At 45.6% G+C, this 24,882-nt stretch overlaps 1 protein-coding gene across 5 annotated transcripts in view; it reads right to left on the reverse strand.

Moving 5' to 3' along the window:
- The window catches only part of LOC147430893 (protein SPA1-RELATED 4-like), a 78,873-nt gene extending 54,351 nt beyond the window's left edge, over positions 1-24,522 (reverse strand). Inside the window, exons 1-4 of one of the 5 annotated variants that reach the window (XM_086493419.1) lie at positions 24,070-24,476; positions 22,736-22,849; positions 21,463-22,647; positions 21,194-21,390 (exon numbers count right to left, since the gene is read on the reverse strand). In XM_086493419.1, the coding sequence (XP_086349545.1) occupies positions 21,194-21,390; positions 21,463-22,558 (1,293 nt within the window). In that variant the 5' untranslated portion in view covers positions 22,559-22,647; positions 22,736-22,849; positions 24,070-24,476. Of the gene's footprint in view, positions 1-21,193; positions 21,391-21,462; positions 22,850-23,293; positions 24,032-24,069 lie in introns of those variants that run through there. The other 4 variants (XM_086493420.1, XM_086493417.1, XM_086493416.1 and 1 more) reach the window with 4 other exon arrangements.
- Between the last annotated feature and the right edge of the window lie 360 nt (positions 24,523-24,882).

Consider the following 24,882-nt stretch of genomic DNA (forward strand, 5'->3'; position numbering starts at 1 on the left):
ATGCTTTTCGGATAACTTTGACTGTGTCAAGAAGTATCGCAAGGTCTGATGATCTGTTTGGACAACAAAATCAGCACCTAAGAGGTAGTGCTTCCAGCTAGAAAGCGCATGAATAACGGCCAAGAGTTCTTTCTCATAGACTTGCATAGTCCTCTCTGGCCCTTGCAAAATTCGGCTTTCATATGCTACTACCCGTCCATCTTGCATTAGCACTGCTCCGATGCTACTACCACACGCGTCACACTGGACCACAAATGACTTCCTGAGATCTGGCAAAACAATGACTGGATCTGAAGTCAACTTTTCCTTTAAGAGACTAAAAGCTGAAATCTCTTTTTGGGTCCATCTGAAAGTGACCTCTTTCTTTTGCAATGCGTGAAGAGGCGATGCTATCTCTGCAAAATTTCTGATAAACCTTCTATAGTAGGAACACAATCCCAAGAAGCTTCTGACATCGTGCACAGTCTTCAAGTCTGGCCATGTCTTGATAGCTTCGACCTTTGCGGGATCCATTCTAACACCATCCTTTGAGACTATGTGGCCCAGAAAGTGGATCTCTTCAAGGAAGAATTCACTTTTCTTAGGATTGACAAGTAACCTGTGACTGCGCAGCTCTTCGAACACAATGGTCAAGTGACGCCTATGCTCCTCTTCATTCTTCGAATACACAATCATGTCATCGAAGAATGTTCCAACAAACAGTTGATGCGAGCGGAAAATCCGGTCCATCATTCTGTTGAACGTGGCAGGAGCATTTGTTAGCCCAAACGGCATCACTAGAAACTCATAAAGACCAAATGTCGTTCTAAACGCAGTCTTGTGCACATCCTCTGGGCTTATACGAATCTGATGGTACCCACTCTTCAGGTCTATCCTGCTGAAAATTGCAGCACCCTCTAAACGATCGAGAATATCATCAATGCGAGGAACAGGAAACCTATTCTTGATGGTATTCTTATTCAACGCACGGTAATCAATACACATGCGCCATGAGCCATCCTTCTTCTGCACTAGGAGCACTGGGGAGCAAAAGGGTGAAGAACTAGGCTGAATCAGCCCCTTCTCTAATAACTCCTCAACCTGGCCCATAATCTCTTTCTGCTGCGCCGCACTAACCCTGTAGGGAGGTCTATTTGGTGGGCTACACCCTGGCACCAAATCTATCCGATGGTCCTCAGGTCTCTCTGGCGGTAATTGCGACGGTAATGAGTCAGAAAAACAGTCACTAAACTTTTGCAAAAATGCTGACCTTTCTTTATCTAACACAGATAAATTTGACTGATCCCTATCTGAGACATCACGTGCAAAAATCAAGTACACAGAAAGATGATTCTTTATTACAGAAGTGATAGCAGAAGCAGATACAATAGGGACTGACTCTCCTTTAAGCTTTACATCCAAGATGTGAGTTTTGCCCCTATGCTGTACAGTGATCTTTTTGTTGTAGGCATCCAAGACTCCATGCACTCGGAACATCCACGGGATCCCCAACAAGGCGTCACAACCTTCCAGCGGCATGATGTAAAACTCTTCAGTGTCCACATACGACTGAATATGCAGACGCAGTTTTCCAATGATGGGAGTAACACACTCTGAGTGGCCAGGACATGCCAACCCTGCCTCTGCGGTGTACCCCATCTCTTCAGCTTTGATGCCGAGCTTCATAGCTAACTCTGGTGAGATAAAGTTGGCTTTGGCACCTGGATCAAAGAAGATGAGTGCCGTCTGATCTCTAACTTTACCCCATGCCCTGCATAACTCACTGGCATCTGTGCTGGGCCTGTCACCCACCATGTCTGGCACTAAACCTGCCGTGGGTTTTGGCTTCTTGCCTTTCTGGTCTTCTTTATCCTCTGAGTCAGCTGGCCTTTTCCTTTGTGGACAATGGATAGAAATATGACCAGGCTGCTCGCATATAAAGCATTTGTTTTCAGCCATTAGGACCTTCTTTTCCTCGAGCGACTTGCGCACAAAAGGCTTCCTTTTCTGTTTCTTTGCCTGCGCTCCAGAAGTCCCAGCTGAATCCTTATCTTTGGTGGCCTGTTCTGACCCCTGTGACGCATCAGGAGCCGTTTTCACAAAGGGCTTCTTCGCTGAATTTTTCTTTTGCTGCCCTCCTTTATCATTGCTCGGAAATCCACTGTCCTCTCCTTTCAACAGGGCAAGACCAGTGTTCGCAACTTCCATAAGCTGAGTAAGGGTAGCCACTCTATTCTTTGTACAGTAATCGCGAAGCCCTTTAGGCAGCCCACAACAATACTTCTCTATCTGCTCTGTCAATGGCACAAATCTGTAGGAGGTCACTGAGAGTAATGCTTTACAAAACCTCCTATTGTACTCCAACAAGCTCTTGCACGAAGCTGCCGTAAGCTGGTGCCAATCTGTCAAGACATCGGCTTCAAATTCATTTGATAGCCAAGCAGATGCAAACATTTGCTTGAAGTAAACCCAAGTGGCGGGTGCCTGTCCTTGCATTAACAATGTCGTCCACCAGGTAAGCGCATTGTCCTTTAAGAAAGTGGCAGCTTTCCTGACCTTCGAGGCCTCTGTAAAATTCCCTCCCGCATAAGCTGTATCAAACTGCTGGAGGAAAGTGAGTGCCTTTGTCTTGTCCTCGAAACCACTGAAGGTACTGAACTTTACTGCTGCACCATCCTCTTTGTAAGCCTTCGGCTTCTCTAGTGCCCCCAAATTGTCATACGGAATGGTCTGCAACATGGGCACTGTACTAGGCATGATCGGCACGTGTTGGCCATTCACATTTTGCGTCAGAGGTGCGATATCTGGCCGCTGTCCAGAAAAACCAGCCATGCCAAAATGACCCTGTGGCACCCCAAACTGGCCCTGGTTGCCGTGGAAACCTTGCTGCATGCCGATAGTACCATACATGGGGTTTGGCATGATGCCTTGCATACCCCCGAACACTGTTCCTGGCATGTACGGCTGACTTCCAGACGCATAACCAGCCATACTTTGGAACACTGATCCACCCCCGAAATACCCAGGATGTATCGTGGGTGGTGGAAAAACTGAGTGCATAGCCTGGTATCCAGCTCCCTGTCCATTCAAGACAGCATGCTGGCTCTGAAAGGTGGCGGGCTGAACTGGCATAACCTGTGGAATAGGCGTTCTAGCCACCTGTTCAAGCACGGGAGGAACCTGCTTTGGAGCCCCCGACTCCGCAACATGCGAGTGTTCCCTTTCCTCCTGCGCCTCATGAAGTACCTGGGCTTGAGCTTCAACAAGCTCCGTACGCGGCGTAGGTTGCCTATTTTGCTGTTGCACTGGTGGCGCTTGCAAGAATTCCATAAACCTCGGATTCTGCACCAGCTGCGAAAAGACATTCACCGCGGCAACTAACTGAGTCTTAAACGCATCATCCTCGAGTTGCCCTGTCATAAAGCCCTGTACTACTGGAGGGACATTCACGTTGACAGGAGGTACAGACTGACGTGGCCGTGAGCTCTCGCCAATCTCAAAAACCATAGGAATCTCCTGCCTGTCCTTTGGAGAGGAACCCTCTTCCATAATTCCCTTCCCCTTGTCGGTCATAGTGTAATCCCCGCGTTCTTGCAATGTGTGTCTTTACCCTGAACAATCCAGGCTCACTCTTTGAGGAAAAAGTGATTGATATCCCGGCAATGGAACCATGAAACCGGCCCGTAGGGCGGTAGGCGTTGGCTTTCACCCGAAAATCTTTACTTAAACACACACACACAGAGCACTTTGCAAAGGAGACCTGTAACGAGAATTAACACTTCATCACACACACGGCTCGGAAGCTAGAATGCTCCGAGCAGACGCCGACAACCTGGAGGCCCCAAAATTGGCGCCCCTTTCGGTATTTCTTTATTCTTTAGGAGGGTAAATTACAAGGTAAGGTCCTGGGAATCCTTCACGTGTATCCACCTAGATACCATTTGATTTGGCCAAATTTCGGCAGCATAACAGCCCCAAAACTTGCGCGAAACCAATTCCCCTGTTGGAACTCGCTTGCACTGTCGTATACCCTCTGATTCCTGTCCAAAAACAGTAAATTCAGCACGCTGTATTTACTGGTTTTTGCCCTGTTTTCAGCCCCAAACAGTCCCCTAACTATCCTTTGCCAGTGGGGCACGATTCCCAATGATCCTGGCGTCCGTATGGCTGAAAAACAGTCAAATTACAGCACATACACAGCGCTGATTTTGCACCTGTACGGTGAGGTTATGACCCTCACCAATGCCTGCTTTGGAGCAGCAGTTAGCTACCCCTGTTCCCGCTCAAGGAGGCTCTTGCCTCAGCACAAAAGCATGAACCCACACAACTGTACATCAGTCAAATGAGTAGCCCTCTTGTGGGGCATCACATAACTGCACGTAGGGGAGAAAGAGAGCAGTATGTAGCGTGCGGGGCATCACTCCCGTCACCATACTGTGCATAGAGGGCAAGGTAAGCATTCCATAGCTTCTGTACCTGTTGCAATCCGCCTGTGGCTGAAAATGGCGCCCCCTTTGATGATATGCAGCTCGTTTTTGCCTCCCAGAGTGGCAGAATCGCTCACAAGTTGACACGTCGCCCAGTTTCCGAGTTTGGGCTTTCCCTGCTAAAAATATCTCAACTGGTGCGTCAGTTGACTTCGCGGCAGAGTTGTAAAGTGTTCCCCTAGTCATACCGAAGGTAATGACGCGAACACATTTCGTGGCCCAAAATAGCAGTTCCCTAAATTTTAGGAGATGCTTCCGTTGGGCTCCCATTGGTCTTCTGACCATCTATCCTCATTGGGACCGCATCCAAAAATGCAATGTGGCCCAACTGTCGGATACTTTTTGTTGGAAGTCCCACCTTGACTTTACGCCTTAATTGAGTTCACTTCCTAGTATCCACCAACTTGCTAAGTGCGACGGGGGGACCTATATGATCTTGCTCTGAGCCTAGACATCCTCTTACCATACGAATTCCAGTGCCGACCACTTCCCGTCTGCGGGTGAATCTACCGTTCACATTGGCCATACAATGTCCGACCGTTTGCTACTTCAAGAAGAGGGTCTTAAACAAATAAAATAAACCCCATTGGAAAGAAACCAACAACCAAGGTTAGCAGTTGCCACATCTCTGTGACATGGTTAATAACTGCCACGTCCTCGTGACATACCCCCCTCTTGAAATCGCAAACGTCCTCGATTGCATACCATAAATACACGCCACTGATGATCTTGTGCTATTAACACTCTTTTATCATCGCATGTATCCGCAAGAAAGGTCGTAACATACATAGATACAAATGACTTAATGAGGCCTTCATACTTTTGCCATTTCCATCTATGGCACTGAATTCATATGTACATTTGATGTACTAGCTCTATCATTACCCCTCCTTTGCACACGTTGGGTTGGGGCATAAGTAGGCTGTAACCCAAAGGCTTCAAGGTAAAGCTGCAATACATTTGGTGACTCTGACAGTTCATGCTCTTCCATCCACTTTGCATCCATAGGCGGATAGTTCTTGAACTTCACCAAATAGCATCTTGCAACTTGTCCTTTAACTTTTCTGTCCTTATGTGCCAAAACTTGCTCAGGTACCAGGATCTCATCAAGTTCCTCAACTTCTGGCTGATCCTCAACTGGCATATCTTCTGGCACATCACCCACGAAGGGTCTTAGAAGACTCACGTGAAACGCATTATGAATCTTCCACGCATCAGGCAATTTCAGCCTGTAAGCCACATCGTTGATCTTGTCAAGCACTTGAAAAGGCCCATAGTAACGCATGCTGAGCTTAGGAAACAGCCGTTCCTTGCCCTTCATCTTCTTTAATCTTGCCTTTTCGAACCTTAAGAGAACCCAATCACCAGGTGATAGTAGCAATTCACGACGGTGACGATCAGCAGCCTTTTTCTGTTTTGCCTGAGTCTTCTCCAAGGCAACTTTAATCTTCTTATACATCTCATCCATGTTCTCAACATATCGATCTGCCTCAAAGATCTTGTCGTTTGTGTGCAAAATGGGAGGAACCTTTTTGCCGCCTTCAACAATTTCAAAAGGTGCTTTGCCAGTAGACGAATGCACCGTATTATTGTACGCATACTCAAGCATAGGCAAATACTGTTCCCACTTGCCCTTATTATCTGACACATAGCATTTCAGCAGATCTAAGACAGTAGAATTGGCCTCTTCTGACTGTCCATCAGTTTGTGGATGAAACGAAGACGAGAACTTGAGCGTAGTACCCATGTTCTCAAACAATCCTCTCCAGAACAAACTGGTCATGCGAGGATCACGATCACTGATAATCGATTGTGGCATACCATGGTACTTAAACACATTGTACATGAACAAGCGTGCCATCTGATCAGATTTTATCTTCTTCCTGACAGGGATAAAATGGGCCTGCTTGCTGAACCTGCAGATAATGGTCCATATACCATCATTCCCTGTTGGCGTTCTTGGAAGATCAAAGATAAAGTCCATAGCAATGCTTTCCCATGGCTTATCCGGAATCGGCAGTGGTTGTAACAACCCTGGTGCCTTTTGCCTGTCAAACTTGACCTTTTGGCAAACTATGCATGCTCGCACAAAGGCATCCACATCTCTCCTCAAGGTAGGCCAATAGAAGAACGTCTCTACCGCTTTAACTGTTGCATCAATGCCACGATGCCCTGCATACGGTGGGACATGACTCTCTTCCATGACCTTATGTCGCAGTGGCCTAGTGACACAAAGTCTGCCATGCATCATCATAAAACCATCTCTGAGGAGGTAGTGCTCGTGATGTTGCCCCTCTTGTAACTGTTCAAAGATCCTTGCAAAATCTTCATCAGCAATATACTGTTCCTTCATGTCATCTAACTCATGATGATAAGGAATTGACACAGCTGAAATTTGTGGCTTTCTTGATAACGCATCAGCCACAACATTCTTCTTGCCTTCCACATGCATAATCTGGAAGTGGAACATGGAAAGAATGTTTGCCCATCGCATATGCTTTTCGGATAACTTTGACTGTGTCAAGAAGTATCGCAAGGTCTGATGATCTGTTTGGACAACAAAATCAGCACCTAAGAGGTAGTGCTTCCAGCTAGAAAGCGCATGAATAACGGCCAAGAGTTCTTTCTCATAGACTTGCATAGTCCTCTCTGGCCCTTGCAAAATTCGGCTTTCATATGCTACTACCCGTCCATCTTGCATTAGCACTGCTCCGATGCTACTACCACACGCGTCACACTGGACCACAAATGACTTCCTGAGATCTGGCAAAACAATGACTGGATCTGAAGTCAACTTTTCCTTTAAGAGACTAAAAGCTGAAATCTCTTTTTGGGTCCATCTGAAAGTGACCTCTTTCTTTTGCAATGCGTGAAGAGGCGATGCTATCTCTGCAAAATTTCTGATAAACCTTCTATAGTAGGAACACAATCCCAAGAAGCTTCTGACATCGTGCACAGTCTTCAAGTCTGGCCATGTCTTGATAGCTTCGACCTTTGCGGGATCCATTCTAACACCATCCTTTGAGACTATGTGGCCCAGAAAGTGGATCTCTTCAAGGAAGAATTCACTTTTCTTAGGATTGACAAGTAACCTGTGACTGCGCAGCTCTTCGAACACAATGGTCAAGTGACGCCTATGCTCCTCTTCATTCTTCGAATACACAATCATGTCATCGAAGAATGTTCCAACAAACAGTTGATGCGAGCGGAAAATCCGGTCCATCATTCTGTTGAACGTGGCAGGAGCATTTGTTAGCCCAAACGGCATCACTAGAAACTCATAAAGACCAAATGTCGTTCTAAACGCAGTCTTGTGCACATCCTCTGGGCTTATACGAATCTGATGGTACCCACTCTTCAGGTCTATCCTGCTGAAAATTGCAGCACCCTCTAAACGATCGAGAATATCATCAATGCGAGGAACAGGAAACCTATTCTTGATGGTATTCTTATTCAACGCACGGTAATCAATACACATGCGCCATGAGCCATCCTTCTTCTGCACTAGGAGCACTGGGGAGCAAAAGGGTGAAGAACTAGGCTGAATCAGCCCCTTCTCTAATAACTCCTCAACCTGGCCCATAATCTCTTTCTGCTGCGCCGCACTAACCCTGTAGGGAGGTCTATTTGGTGGGCTACACCCTGGCACCAAATCTATCCGATGGTCCTCAGGTCTCTCTGGCGGTAATTGCGACGGTAATGAGTCAGAAAAACAGTCACTAAACTTTTGCAAAAATGCTGACCTTTCTTTATCTAACACAGATAAATTTGACTGATCCCTATCTGAGACATCACGTGCAAAAATCAAGTACACAGAAAGATGATTCTTTATTACAGAAGTGATAGCAGAAGCAGATACAATAGGGACTGACTCTCCTTTAAGCTTTACATCCAAGATGTGAGTTTTGCCCCTATGCTGTACAGTGATCTTTTTGTTGTAGGCATCCAAGACTCCATGCACTCGGAACATCCACGGGATCCCCAACAAGGCGTCACAACCTTCCAGCGGCATGATGTAAAACTCTTCAGTGTCCACATACGACTGAATATGCAGACGCAGTTTTCCAATGATGGGAGTAACACACTCTGAGTGGCCAGGACATGCCAACCCTGCCTCTGCGTGTACCCCATCTCTTCAGCTTTGATGCCGAGCTTCATAGCTAACTCTGGTGAGATAAAGTTGGCTTTGGCACCTGGATCAAAGAAGATGAGTGCCGTCTGATCTCTAACTTTACCCCATGCCCTGCATAACTCACTGGCATCTGTGCTGGGCCTGTCACCCACCATGTCTGGCACTAAACCTGCCGTGGGTTTTGGCTTCTTGCCTTTCTGGTCTTCTTTATCCTCTGAGTCAGCTGGCCTTTTCCTTTGTGGACAATGGATAGAAATATGACCAGGCTGCTCGCATATAAAGCATTTGTTTTCAGCCATTAGGACCTTCTTTTCCTCGAGCGACTTGCGCACAAAAGGCTTCCTTTTCTGTTTCTTTGCCTGCGCTCCAGAAGTCCCAGCTGAATCCTTATCTTTGGTGGCCTGTTCTGACCCCTGTGACGCATCAGGAGCCGTTTTCACAAAGGGCTTCTTCGCTGAATTTTTCTTTTGCTGCCCTCCTTTATCATTGCTCGGAAATCCACTGTCCTCTCCTTTCAACAGGGCAAGACCAGTGTTCGCAACTTCCATAAGCTGAGTAAGGGTAGCCACTCTATTCTTTGTACAGTAATCGCGAAGCCCTTTAGGCAGCCCACAACAATACTTCTCTATCTGCTCTGTCAATGGCACAAATCTGTAGGAGGTCACTGAGAGTAATGCTTTACAAAACCTCCTATTGTACTCCAACAAGCTCTTGCACGAAGCTGCCGTAAGCTGGTGCCAATCTGTCAAGACATCGGCTTCAAATTCATTTGATAGCCAAGCAGATGCAAACATTTGCTTGAAGTAAACCCAAGTGGCGGGTGCCTGTCCTTGCATTAACAATGTCGTCCACCAGGTAAGCGCATTGTCCTTTAAGAAAGTGGCAGCTTTCCTGACCTTCGAGGCCTCTGTAAAATTCCCTCCCGCATAAGCTGTATCAAACTGCTGGAGGAAAGTGAGTGCCTTTGTCTTGTCCTCGAAACCACTGAAGGTACTGAACTTTACTGCTGCACCATCCTCTTTGTAAGCCTTCGGCTTCTCTAGTGCCCCCAAATTGTCATACGGAATGGTCTGCAACATGGGCACTGTACTAGGCATGATCGGCACGTGTTGGCCATTCACATTTTGCGTCAGAGGTGCGATATCTGGCCGCTGTCCAGAAAAACCAGCCATGCCAAAATGACCCTGTGGCACCCCAAACTGGCCCTGGTTGCCGTGGAAACCTTGCTGCATGCCGATAGTACCATACATGGGGTTTGGCATGATGCCTTGCATACCCCCGAACACTGTTCCTGGCATGTACGGCTGACTTCCAGACGCATAACCAGCCATACTTTGGAACACTGATCCACCCCCGAAATACCCAGGATGTATCGTGGGTGGTGGAAAAACTGAGTGCATAGCCTGGTATCCAGCTCCCTGTCCATTCAAGACAGCATGCTGGCTCTGAAAGGTGGCGGGCTGAACTGGCATAACCTGTGGAATAGGCGTTCTAGCCACCTGTTCAAGCACGGGAGGAACCTGCTTTGGAGCCCCCGACTCCGCAACAGTGCATAGCCTGTTCCCTTTCCTCCTGCGCACTTATGAAGTACCTGGGCTTGAGCTTCAACAAGCTCCGTACGCGGCGTAGGTTGCTATTTTGCTGTTGCACTGGTGGCGCTTGCAAGAATTCCATAACCTCGGATTCTGCTGCACCAGCTGCGAAAAGGACATTCACCGCGGCAACTAACTGAGTCTTAAACGCATCATCCTCGAGTTGCCCTGTCATAAAGCCCTGTACTACTGGAGGGACATTCACGTTGACAGGAGGTACAGACTGACGTGGCCGTGAGCTCTCGCCAATCTCAAAACCATAGGAATCTCCTGCCTGTCCTTTGGAGAGGAACCCTCTTCCATAATTCCCTTCCCCTTGTCGGTCATAGTGTAATCCCCGCGTTCTTGCAATGTGTGTTCTTTACCCTGAACAATCCAGGCTCACTCTTTGAGGAAAAAGTGATTGATATCCCGGCAATGGAACCATGAAACCGGCCCGTAGGGCGGTAGGCGTTGGCTTTCACCCGAAAATCTTTACTTAAACACACACACACAGAGCACTTTGCAAAGGAGACCTGTAACGAGAATTAACACTTCATCACACACACGGCTCGGAGCTAGAATGTCCGAGCAGACGCCGACAACCTGTAGGCCCCAAAATTGGCGCCCCTTTCGGTATTTCTTTATTCTTTAGGAGGGTAAATTACAAGGTAAGGTCCTGGGAATCCTTCACGTGTATCCACCTAGATACCATTTGATTTGGCCAATTTCGGCAGCATAACAGCCCCAAAACTTGCGCGAAACCAATTCCCCTGCTGGAACTCGCTTGCACTGTCGTATACCCTCTGATTCCTGTCCAAAAAACAGTAAATTCAGCACGCTGTATTTACTGGTTTTTGCCCTGTTTTCAGCCCCAAACAGTCCCCTAACTGTCCTTTGCCAGTGGGGCACGATTCCCAATGATCCTGGCGTCCGTATGGCTGAAAAACAGTCAAATTACAGCACATACACAGCGCTGATTTTGCACCTGTACGGTGAGGTTATGACCCTCACCAATGCCTGCTTTGGAGCAGCAGTTAGCTACCCCTGTTCCCGCTCAAGGAGGGCTCAGCCTCAGCACAAAAGCATGAACCCACACAACTGTACATCAGTCAAATGAGTAGCCCTCTTGTGGGGCATCACATAACTGCACGTAGGGGAGAAAGAGAGCAGTATGTAGCGTGGGGGCATCACTCCCGTCACCATACTGTGCATAGAGGGCAAGGTAAGCATTCCATAGCTTCTGTACCTGTTGCAATCCGCCTGTGGCTGAAAATGGCGCCCCCTTTGATGATATGCAGCTCGTTTTTGCCTCCCAGAGTGGCAGAATCGCTCACAAGTTGACACGTCGCCCAGTTTCCGAGTTTGGGCTTTCCCTGCTAAAAATATCTCAACTGGTGCGTCAGTTGACTTCGCGGCAGAGTTGTAAAGTGTTCCCCTAGTCATACCGAAGGTAATGACGCGAACACATTTCGTGGCCCAAAATAGCAGTTCCCTAAATTTTAGGAGATGCTTCCGTTGGGCTCCCATTGGTCTTCTGACCATCTATCCTCATTGGGACCGCATCCAAAAATGCAATGTGGCCCAACTGTCGGATACTTTTTGTTGGAAGTCCCACCTTGACTTTACGCCTTAATTGAGTTCACTTCCTAGTATCCACCAACTTGCTAAGTGCGACGGGGGGACCTATATGATCTTGCTCTGAGCCTAGACATCCTCTTACCATACGAATTCCAGTGCCGACCACTTCCCGTCTGCGGGTGAATCTACCGTTCACATTGGCCATACAATGTCCGACCGTTTGCTACTTCAAGAAGAGGGTCTTAAACAAATAAAATAAACCCCATTGGAAAGAAACCAACAACCAAGGTTAGCAGTTGCCACATCTCTGTGACATGGTTAATAACTGCCACGTCCTCGTGACAGTTCCACTTCCAGATTGTCCATGTGCAGGGACAGAAGAATGTGGTGGCAGATGCTTTGTCTCGAAAACCGTTGGTTCTGGCTGTTTCCGCGATACATCATAGGAGCTTCGAGGATATGGTCGATCAGTATGCCACAGATACAGATTTTGCAGATATTTTCACACGGATACGGGATGGGGAGACAGTAGCTGGATACTCCCTTTGGGAAGGCTACTTGATGAAAAAGACTATGTTGTGCGCTACACAACCGTTGAGGGAAAAGGCTATGACTGAATGCCACTGTCCACCTTTTACGGGTCACCGCGGCATTGCTACCACCATGAAAGGGGTAGAGAGATACTTCTTTTGGCCGTGACTCAAAAAGGACGTGGAAGAGTTGTGCGTAGTATGCCAAAAGGTCAAGTTTGAAAGGCATAAGGCACAGGGATTGTTACACCCTTTACCCATACCCACCCGCCCCTGGGAAAGTATTGAAATGGATTTCAATTTTGATCTCCCGAATACACAGAATGATCACGATGATTTTCCAATTACATGGCACGTTTGAGACGATTGTCTCCGACAGAGACCCCAGATTTATGAGTTTGTTTTGGAAGGCAATTTGGGAGAACATTGGCACACAGTTGCAGTTCTCGTCATCATTCCACTTGCAGACTGACGGGCAATTTGAGATTGCCAATTCAGTGATTTTACATTTATTGAAGTCTTGTATCTCGGATCAGAAGACTCAATGGGAAAAGAACTTACCTTTGGTGGAATTTGCCTACAATAACACGATACACTCTTCGACGGGGAAGACGCCATGTGAGATTGTTGAAAGTGCTGCGAAGGTTCCATCCTTCCTAAGCACGAAAGATTAGATATTTGAAGCGAATGAATATTCGCGAGATTTGGATATGGCTATTGCCAAGGTTCGCGAGACTTTGCAGGAGTCTCAAGAACGACAGAAAAAGGCAGCGGATCGCCATCGTCGCGACTTGAAATTGAAGGAGGATGATTGGGTGCTCTTACTTTTGAGAAGGCACGCCTACGAAAGAAAAAGGAAAAGGAGAGGCTTTTTCCAAAGCTTAGTATGCAATACTACGGACCTTTCCAGATCACTGACAAGATAAATGATGTCTCCTTCCAATTGAAACTGGCAGATACTTGGAGGATTCACAATGCATTGCATGTGAGCCTCTTCAAACCTGTTAAGGGTGATGTGCCTGATGATGGGGAGCCTAATGAGCAACCCGAAGTGGAAGAAAACGAGGAGATCCTTATTCCTGAACAGATTTTGGCACATAACGATACGAAGAAAGGTAAAGTCTGAAGGCGGTTCTTCGTTTAGTTCAAGAACTTTCCTGCATTTGATACGAAGTGGATGGAGGAGGAGGACCTAGCAGATTCTCCTCGGATTGTGAAACTTTACCTCGATGTTTTGGTTTAGCATAGTCTACTCCAAACGGAACCAAGAAACTCAGCTTGGCCGAAGATCTGGTGCAGTGGGATGCACAAGAGGAGAGTTACTCCGCTCCTTTGTCAACAGATGCCTCGATTTTGATACTAAAGTCACTAATGTCTCTTTGAGCTTCAAGGATATTGAGAGCGAACAGTATTCTGCTAGATGACTTTATGAAATGGAATTCCTGATTATGATACTGATTTGTTCTTGACTTCTTGTGAGTGCAGAAACTGACAGACGAAATGACTGCAGCATTTTGGTCTGATTGATCTCGAATAGACATGGTTGCAATAGGGGTTAGTCAATCGGACATCGATGAGGTCCCGATTGGACCTAGATGTGATTGCTAGCTACATTGCCGATAAATCATGCTCTAAGATCCGAATGAATGTTGAATGTCATGTGATGTCCTGTGATGTCGTGTGATGTGACTGTCGATTTCGTACATGTGCTAGATGTGTGTTCCTAGTACGTAGGTACTAACAATCAATGTCTGCTAAGACGGTTTATGTCTTTTGTCGGTTTTGCAGGCGTAATCGCGGTCCATTACAATGCTTTCAAGAGGGGGGTATGTCACAAAGTGATGATGTGGCGGACAGCAAAAACCCTAATTTCTGCCAAAAACCCTAATTTCCGGAAATCGCGGAGGCTTTTTGTTTTTTTAATGATGAGCGACGCAAATTTCGCTTTTTCTCTACTTAATGAGAAAGAGAGAGAGAATGCTTTTGCTTTCTAGTTTTGACTCTCTGTGAGAGAGAGAGAGAGCAATTGTTTTTTATTTGAAGCTTTTGGGGCTCTGCTTTTGGGCATCCCTTGTAACCTTTAAATTAGTGGTGAGGGCCTCACTTCTCAGGGCATCTGGACGCAGAGTCTGAGAGTGAACCCGGAGCCACTCTCTTCTACTTTGATGATTGATTAATACAAAAAGAAATACCGAAAGGGGCGCCAGTCTTTGGGGCCAATATCTCTAGGCACGGAACTCCGCTGGGCCAGTGCAAATCTATTGTGATCTGTGAATTGTTTTGAAGTGATTATTTGGTGCTGTTGCGATTGATTTTTGACTTGGAGTGTCCAAGCCTGTGACATAGACCACTCTGCTGCTTCACACAAGTCTAGGCCACCTCCTTGTACGGCTAGTGTCTCCGGGTTGGCTACCCATATCATAGGTTGTACCTTGTCCAGCTGCCTGAGTTTGCGGCTGGCCGTTCACGTGAGTTGGGTGCCCATCTTGGGCACTCATATATATGGGGGCAGGGGGGTACACATTTCATTATCATCTGATCATTGTAAGGGTCTTCTTTTGGTAGTGAGTGGGGCTCTCTCTCTCTCTCTCTCTCTCTCTCTCTCTCTCTCTCTCTCTCTCTCACTAAAGAAGCCCCAATTCCATGCAAGAAAGTCCTCCAGAAAGGCGCCCAAGACATCCCCCACGCCCCTACACCTAAACCAAGAGGCCACCACCCACAAGCCACACAAAGGGACTCCCTTTCCTTTTGACATGAAAGCCATATGCCCTCTCTTCCTTATAAATACCCTTGTGAATCCCCTCACTCCTTCCCATATGGGAAACTCCACTGCCACACAGTCTCCTCAAGGCTCCCTTCCATTCTCTCACAAGTCTCACCAAGAACTTGTCACATGCACATCTAATCCTATGTGCATGTGGACAAGCTAGCTCCTGCTGCTAGGGTTTAGGACAACCTAGGAAGTGCTATGGAATCTTTGTAAGCTTATATGCAGGACATGCATGTCCAGGCACTTTACATTAGTTGCATACCCTCTGATTGCACATAAGCACCGCCAGTGCTACTAAACTCCACTGCCACATAGTCTCCTCAAGGCTCCCTTCCATTCTCTCACAAATCTCACCAAGATTTTGTCACGTGCACATCTAATCCTATGTGCATGTTGACAAGCTAGCTCCTACTTCTAGGGTTTAAGACAGCCTAGGAATTGCTATGGCATCTTTGTAAGCCTATATGCAGGACATGCATGTCCAGGCACTTTAGATTAGTTGCATACCCTCTAATTGCACATGAGCACCGCCCGTGCCTACTAGGTGTAGGCACTAGGGAGTGTTCCCATAATAGGACTCTATATATACCTTCATAAGTTCAAAATAGTCTGAACTTCTACACACTTTGCAAAGGGTTCTATTTCTGTGCTCTCTCTTTCTCTCTCAACATGGTATCAGAGCAGTACGTTTTTGTTTTCGATTTGTCTCCTGATAGAAAATGATTTTGCAAAAACTATACTCCTGAGGCACTAGAATCGATGTGGTCTACAACTTTGGAGAAGGAAGTTTTTTCAAATTCTGCACTGATTTTAAGTTATTGTTCGCGAACTGCGTACATACCTGAAAAACAACTTTCGCATTTTGTTTTTGATTATTTTGCTAATTTAAAACGATTTTGCAGAAACTATCGACGTGCAGCACTAGAATCGATGTGGTTTACAACTTTGCAGAAGGAAGTTTTTTCAAATTCTACACCGATTTTGAATTATCGTTCGCGGACTGCGTACATATCTAAGAAGCAACTTTCGCTATTTGTTTTTGATTTTTTTTGCTAATTGTAAGAAGGAATAAGACACACAAAACTACAAAGGCAAGGGACACAAGAAAACAAGAACAAAGAAAAAAAAAAGCTTTATTTGCTACTAAACAAAACTAGATAAAGCAAACCATTATTCACTTAAAAAATGTTTTTAGAGAAGGCATAAGCAAAATAAGTTGAAGCAGCTTACTTTACTAAAACTTGAAACAAGTTCTCGACTTTAAGCTAACAAGGATAAGACATCTCAAAGACTTCATCCTAGAAATAAGACTCCACACAACAACTTTTAAAGTATTACTACGAACCCACGAAGAAGAGGTTGAAAAGAACAAAGACGCAAACTTGACAAAATGTGAACTCAACTTCGTTGCTTGTCCAAACAAGAGGAATAAGATTATCACCTTTATCATACTACAGACTAAATAGGACTCTAGCATTAGTATCTGGCTGTAGATAAAAAGCGCTAGAGAGAGGGTGCACTCTCTTTGGTCCGGATCTACAAAAACGCTGCAAGTCCAAAAGAATAAAAAAAGAGTGTGACCCCAAAATGCTAGAAGCACTACATAACATACTTGATACCAGGGGAAAGGTCCCTATATAGGGACCTCCGGCAAATGTGACAGAGAAAGAGAGAGAGAGATTGTTGAACCAACCAACCTTAGTAATATCATTATACAATGGGGGCAATGGGTTGTATTTATACCCACCTCAATAAATTGCCCTACCTAGACTTTGACAATAAGTGAAATAAATACCTAAAATCCAAAATAGATATTGGAATCACATTGGGCAATTCACTTCAGATGCAATAAGTAGTGAGACCAAGTCGATGAAGAAGCTACCATGGACACCCTAGTAGTACGTCTACCACCAGATTTGCCACCCTCAACTTTTTCCTTTGAAGAATGCCATCTTGCGCATCGGTTGCCTTGTAAAAAATTGAATTGTAGACCACACTACATCCACGAATCTCCATTCATGGATTGCGAACACATCACGTCCAAATACTGTCACATGTCAAGTCACTGAAGAACGGAGCCAACCTTTAGATCTCGGCCAAGGGGCCCAAACCCTAAGAAGCAAAAGCACTAGAGGAAGAAGAAGCGAAAGAAGTTCCCACCAACTTATGGGATCCCGTTCGATGGGGCCCAAGTGACATAAAGTTATTAAAATAAAGCTGGACCCAACACACACACAGAGGCTAATTTGCGAGCTGATGATGTGGCAGCTGCGGTACAGATTTCCATATTTCACGCTGACTGTTGACGTGGCAAGCTGTACGGATTTTCGAATTTCACGCTGAATGCTGATGTCGTAGATTGTACGGATTTCCGCGTTTCACGCCGGCTGTTGACGTGGCAAAGCTGCACGGATTCCTGCTTTTGCGCTAGCAACTTTTTAGCACCTGCTTTTGGCACAGTTGTTTTTGAGTTAAACCACTTTTCAAGGCCAAGGGCCTTTATATATGTACAGAGGGCTCATTCTTGGGCATGCTTCAGTACGAAGGTGCAGAGGTTGGAGTATCGGCATTGTACCGAGTTCAAGTAATATAAAGAAATACCGAAAGGGGCGCCAAGGTTTGGGGCCAATACTCTCTGGGGTGGAACTTCGCCATTGCCCGTGTCGTCTCTCTCTTTCAGTTCAATTGTTATTGAAGTGCTTAAAGTGTTTAGTCTGTTCTTCTCCGTTGGACGTGGTGCTCGTCCAGTGACAGTGGTATCAGAGCTTCAGGCGTATGCTTTTTTGAAAGCATACCAGTCCCACCAAAGAGCAGACAGAGCAAACCGGCGCTTCCAAAGTCTACTGGAATTTTATTTGAAGTACATTTTGGTCCCGACCCGGGACTTATTAGCCACTCCCACCCTTACTTCGTCGCTCATCAGGCGCGCTTCTGTCTTCATTGCTCTATCTTACAAGGCATAAGCTATAAATATCACTTGCATGAGAAGGATCCAAGATTTGTTTCGAGTCATTGTTTTTCTCAGAATAAAAGTTGATGTCTATAGCTACCAAGCCGCACACTCCAAGGACTTGGCAAGCTTTCAAGAAAATTTTGGCCCAAAGTTATATGGTTTTTGACATCTTCCTTTGGAGTGCAACTTTTGGCAGAGTGGGGTATCCTGAAATGCTTGCCACGGAAACCCTAGAAGAATACAACTTGAAGTTTTTCAACATCTCTCATCAGGTGTCTCTTCCCGAGCTAAAAACCTTGGAGGTCCAGTGTGATTGCCAGGTCTTGAGGCTACCATCACCGCCACAGGAACATTGCTTGTCAAGGCTTGTTTCAACTATTCAAGAGCTGATGGACCATGCTGTGGTCGGCTACGATCTTATGGAAGGAATCTAACCCTAATTTTTGGTGCAGGTTCAAGATGGAAAGTCAGTCGACTTTTCGAGCTCGGCTGATGTCAAGATTGCTTTTTAAGTTTGAACTTTGTTTGAGAATCTGTTTGAGAACTTGTTCGGTGATCCTATTTGGAATTTGTTTGAAATGGACGATATCTGTTTTGAACATGTCTTGGTGCCGATTTGGACTGTTTGACTCTGGTTTGAATACTCGTTTCCATGCTTGGTGATTTACTCCCGGGTGGAGTAGTGAGAAATGGTGTTTGAGAATGCTTGCACATACTCATGGCTCGGACCCTTGTGGTTATTTGCGGGGGGATTTCCGTGTGGATTTCCGTGTTGGATTTCCGTGTTGTGATTGTATGAATTTCCGTGTTTCACACCGGCCGCTAACGTGGCAAAGCTGTACGGATTCCTGCTTTTGCGCTGGCAGCTTTTGAGCACTGCTTCTGGGCAAGTTGTTTTTGAGTTTAACTGCTTTTCATGTAACTGCTTTTCAAGGCCAAGGGCCTTTAAATATGTGCAGAGGGCTCATTCTCGAGCATGCTTCAGTACGAAGGTGCAGAGGGTGGAATACCGGCATTGTATTGAGTTCAAGTAACCAAAAGGGTCACCAAGGTTTGGGGCCAATACTCTCTGGGGTGAAACTTCGCCACTCCCTGTGTCGTCTCTCTCTTTCAGTTCAGATGTTATTGAAGTGCTTAAAGTGTTCAGTCTATTATTTTCCGTTGGCACATGGTGCCCGTCTCGTGACAAATACTCCTAGATAATGAACTTTGAAACACATCCTGTCCATAATCTGGCCAACAACAATGGATTGGTGTACTCATCCATAGTGTTTCAGATATGTATGATTAGTTCCCTGCCATATGCACGTGCCTTGAACTCCGACCCACGGGTTCAAACACCGGTAACTTGAACTCCAACACAAGGATCCAAACTATTTATAGGGAGCACTGCTTGCCCCTCTCTGCCTCTCTCGGGCTAAATCTAGTGGCGATAACTACCTCTTGACTGGAAATCTGGTGTCATGGCCACTGTGATCGCCACCACGTGTGCCATTCCAATCTCCTCTGTCTCACCGTTATCTCTATCTAGCTTGCCTTTGACTTTGTCCTTTCGTGAGTTCCTCCTTTTGTCTCTGGCTTCAAACTCCCCAGCCAAACAAAGCGTAGTGTCACATTTATAGCAACAGTTGTCGGACCTCGTGAGTACCGAGGCAACTAACTGAGTACTGGTACTATCGTCCTTGTCAAGCTTGCCTTTGCCTCAATTACAGGGAATGGCCATTTTCAGTTCTCCGTTCCCCGTTCCCATTCTAGCTTCCCGTTTTAAATCCCCGTTCCGTGTTTTAGACGTGAGCATCCGCAACAAGGAATGGCATTTCATGCCAATTGCCCTTCCCCGTTCCGATTTCTCGTCCCAGGCAAGTATGCTTTGCCTCTGTCCTCTAGCAAACTCATGCATTTGTATTTGGCTTCACAATCACTAGCCAAACAAATTGACGGCTCCCTTGGAGACTCCTGCGAGCATAGGCCAATGACTGAATACTAGCCGATCATTGGTCTTGGTTCTTGCCGCTAAGATAGTGGCTACTGGGCAGGAAACCCTCACGAGGAAACTCTCTCTAGATTGTGACAGAGTGTAGCTCTGAGCTTTGTAACACAGTGTAGCTTTGAGGGATTGTGACACAATGTGATTTTGAGCTTTGACACAATGTAACTTTCATGGCATGATATCCAAAGTGGATGTATCTCACTTCCCCTTACGTCTTTTGCAACTGAAGGACCTTGGTATAAACATTCTTTCTTTTCTTTCTCCATTTCAATATTTTAAGAAGTGCTTGTGAAGGTGAGGAAATGTGACAAGGTCAAACTTTGTTAATCAAAGAGCATGCTTAAATGTGGCTTTTGCACTCAAAGAGCATGCTTAAACGTGTGGCTTTTGCAAAAGATGTATATACTCAGGACCACATGGGAATGTGGAACCAGTCCAAAGGGAAACCAAAAATGGTCATTCCTTGTCGCTATGCATGATAGAGCTTCATGATTGAAGAGCAGTCTGAATGAGACCCAGGCATGTGCCAATACATTTCGAATGACCGCTACCTTTAACGAATTGATTAGTTTTGATTTTTCTGCACACACCAAGAGAACTTGGTGCTACCAGGACATTCTTCATGCTGTCTAATGGATGACCAATAAGTTATAGAAAGTAGGACCATCAAATAACTCTCCGTGAATGAAAGAAAATGCACTCAGCTCATTGAAGACCACCAGACATGTTCATCCTGTGAATCTCTAGCTTCATTTTCTCAGTAATGACGAATTCTCACTTGATTGCAAAGATCTTATTGGCATGTGTCAATATTGGCACAAGGGCACCTGAATCTATCAACATTCTCTGGTAATCTCAATAAACTCTAAAACCACCCTATAAAGATGTGGGCAATAGCAAGTTTCAGCTTCGTTTCAAGCAGATGAGGATGCTAAAACGTACGCACTTTCTCGTATTGATATGCTCAGAAGAACTTCCAAGACGAGTATCAGTTAATTTACAGCTAAAGTTTGCAGTAAAAGCCCCTCTTTAGTATTGTACAATTGATATGCTCAGGGGTCACACAAGATGGGTATCAGTTAATTTACAGATACCAGTTTGCAGTTTAAAAAAAAACTAGAAATAACGAACTCATCAAAAGAAGCAAACTACACAAGCTAATACACAGAGAAATAACTATACAGAATGATGCATTCGTACCTCGAAGAAAAGAACACCTAGACAATAAATGTCAGATGCGAATGAGCATGTCCCATCCTGAGCTTCTTCCGGACTTGCATACCACATATCTTCCATGAGTCTGGTTGATCGTTCTGGAAAGATGTTACCCTGCTGAAGCTTATCACTTGAAGGGCCCTCTTGTGCATTTCTAAAATCATCTTGTATTCGTGCTTGCCCTACATAGTAGCATTAAATTACCTCTTCGCAAAACAACCCTACAATTTCCTACATTGAACAACTGAATATACCTGTTTTCCAAGCTGAAGAATTAGAGCCGAAGTGTGGTCTGTCAGCAGAAATATTTGTTTGTTCTGGCAATTTGGGTGCACACTCAGCAGCAGCTCGGATCCTCCAGCTTGTTAGTTGCATGTGCTCCTCGAAATCCCTACCATGATGTGTTTGTGCTGTCAAAGGGCGTCTTTCTGCACTTTGAGAGGTACTGCCAACCCTCATGGTTGCTGTGTCAGCCAACAGGGAAGCTTGCACAGATGCTGCACCTGTTGAAGGTTCTGATGAACCAGAACTGGAGCTAGAGCTTGCAGAATCTAAAAATGTTACTCTATGAAGAGACGAGAGTAGAAACAATGAGGGGCGAATGTTTTTCAGTACAACGCCTTGCCTGTGAGCAAGATCCACAAAGTGGAGAATTTGCTTGAAGATATTTAATGATTCAAGGCAATCAACAGTGCGACCTGGCCTACTCAGCCACTGTCGCAATGTGACTTCCGTCCCATTGATATCATGCACAAGAGATGGTGAAGCTGTTATTCCATTGGGCTGGCAATCTGCTATGCCAGCATTACCAGAATATTCCTGTTCTGTATCCAGCTTTAAATCCGTGAGTTTTCGTTTTTTCAGCGAAACTCCTTCCGATGCTTGTAAACTGCACGAATCTGCGATGAGAGCATTGCTGGAGAGGAAATGGACGTGTTTCTTACTTGATTCTACCTGATCCGGGTTCGAAGTACTTTTAACAAATGCCTGAGGCTGTCTTGCAAATTGGCTTGTTTCCAAATCCTGGTAATTAGCAAGAATCTGCAAGGATGCAGACGTCTCAGATGCATTACCTCCTTCTCTTGGCTGAGGATAAAAACCAAGCCAATGATCTTTGGGTAGAGTTTCCTGTGTGTGGCTGTGCTTAGACAACCATTGCTGAATCTGATGCTCACGACATTCTTGCCTGTAACTTTCAGCTTGTTTGATGGAGGCCTTTGAATCAGGAATCCTTTCGGAGAGATCCCGTTTGCAAGACAATAAATTACAGTTGTTTACAGACTGTGCTTTTAGGCCCAAACTGGAGGGTTGATCAGACTGAATATAATGTACAACCATGCCTTCAAGCATTCCCTGAGCATACGATGTTTCAGCTGCACAAAGTTCTGGTTGCTGGTAAACAGGAGCTTCATCAGTCACGATTCTATTGCAATTGGGGTCTGTCACACCACAGTCATTGGCAGATGTTATCTTCGCATTACAATCAATTTGTGGATTCCAAACAACACGCTTGTCCATTGAAGACACCTGATAGGAGTGTGCATGCCTTCTCACAAATGTAAGCCCTGCCCTGTGATGAATTGTAGAACCTCAGGCATCCCAAGTCCTGACACGTGCTTACCGGTTCCAGAGACCCAATTCCTGCAGACATGCTAAATGTAAATCCTTAACTTTCAAAGCATCTAAATTAATGCAAGAAGACTAATTGGTCTAAGCAAATGTTGCATTTTTTGAGTTCAAGGATGCGCAACAACAATGACAAGATGCACAACTATGTACAAAAACCCTATCAGCTTGTGCACAAGACTTGCCTCAATAAACCATTACTAGGCTTATTGTAGACACTAACTCCCAACCAAGACCAAAAACTCGAAACCACAAACTGTATATGTCTCTGCCCCAAAGTAAAATAAAATGTTGCAGCACAGACTAACTATGTGCTCTAACGTTTTATACAGTTGACAGCGCTCGTGCCAATAATACCCTCTAAACCTACAAAAGGCCTCTTAGAGCCGAGTTCCCCACTCCCAATGCTTTCAAACCTTGACCATACAGTGTAAACTACCTACTATCCCCAAAAGGTACCTGAGTCATCTTCAAAGCAAATGACTTGAATACCATACTAGCGTTCATAGACCCTCATACACTAGATTTAAACCTCAATAATATTTGACATGGTGCAGCCTGCTGATTCCAGCTCAGCAGAAAGAGCCTCGTTATCTTGCACACACACCGCCTCTTATTGCCAATGCCCCACCCTTGTCTAGAGAGTACTTCCTGTGCAGTAGGCACTCTTCATGCACTACAAACTACAAACAGCGGCTAAAAGTTTGACTTTCTCGTAAATATATTAGTGTCTTCACTTGTAACTCTGGCTCACGGCCACACAACTGACTTGCTGTTGTACACTGGGCCACGTCAAATCCATTGGCTTGACAACATTCTTGAGAGTTGTTCAAACACCCAACCAGTTTCTCAATGACGACATGAAGATAAAGCACAGGTTCACAATCCAGCCATGAGTGTGCTGAGATACGAAAGCATATTATAGCATCCCGCTCCTAATTTCATTCGGAAGGGGCCTTGAAGAATATCCTGCTCTGCCTATGAAGCTCCTTTCTTCAGCAAAAGAGAATGGAGGTTCGGCCATATTGGGTGAGCTGCAAAGGATACTCCTGTAGCTTATATGACGAATTTGCCCTAGAGAAGGAAAGACTCTATTGGGTAGAATGTGCAGCATACGCTATAAGCATTCTCCCTGTTATTCTGATCTTTTGGGTGGCAATATGGCTGCTTACAGTTGACACCCTTTTCAATGCACGATCTCTCATAATTAGCGAGGCAGAAAACATTTGGCATACCTGCTTTGAGAAAGGGGCACAACTGGTCAAAGGAGTTTCTATTTAGCCCTTCCAAGAACAGCGTCAGCGTCTTCTGCGACAAAGCTAGGCAAAATGGGAAGAGTACTATAATCCGAGAGAGTACGAGCTGCGACTACGAGAGGACCCAGCTTATCTTCGAGTCTAAAACTGCCGCGGCGCAGTAGGGCGGCAAATAAGAATAGAGAGCAACAAAAAAAATATGGGTCGCCCTCAGAAAAGGTCCAGTTGCTGTTTGGCGAATGTGGGTTGCTGTCAAGGTCGTGCTACCATAGCCACTGTGGAGGCAGAAGAACCCACCTGGCACCAGTAAGGATGTGCACCCACAGATCTCTGAGGTATGTCCTATTGGGAATTGCGGGAGCACAAAAACCTCCTTTCCTGAATGATTCCTGGCCACATGATCCGTCGTGTCTCTCACGTGGGTTCATCCTATGTGGAACATAGACAAACGCGCCAAATCAGCCATCCTTGTGTTGACTCAGATTTAACAAAACGTATTGCAAATTTGCAAGGACAAAGATTGAGGGAGCTAATGGTGGGGGGATTGTGACACTAGGGTTTTTGGGGGGGGGGGGGGGGGGGGGGGGGGGGGGGGGGGGGGGGGGGCTTGGGGGGGGGGGGGAAAACTGGTTTGGTAAATTTACACAAGTTTTAGTGTAAATACCGACAAAAGCTTCAAATTTTGAAACTAAAAAAAAAAAACCGGTAGAATTTGATTTTAAGTTTGCCCAAATTTTCTTCTCGGTTAGGGAAAATGTATTTTTTTCCTAGCCCTGCCTGGGCCCGCGCGGC

Source organism: Adiantum capillus-veneris, chromosome 21 (genome assembly GCF_014529385.1).
Source record: "Adiantum capillus-veneris isolate H3 chromosome 21, ASM1452938v2, whole genome shotgun sequence".
Classification (NCBI taxonomy): domain Eukaryota; kingdom Viridiplantae; phylum Streptophyta; class Polypodiopsida; order Polypodiales; family Pteridaceae; genus Adiantum; species Adiantum capillus-veneris.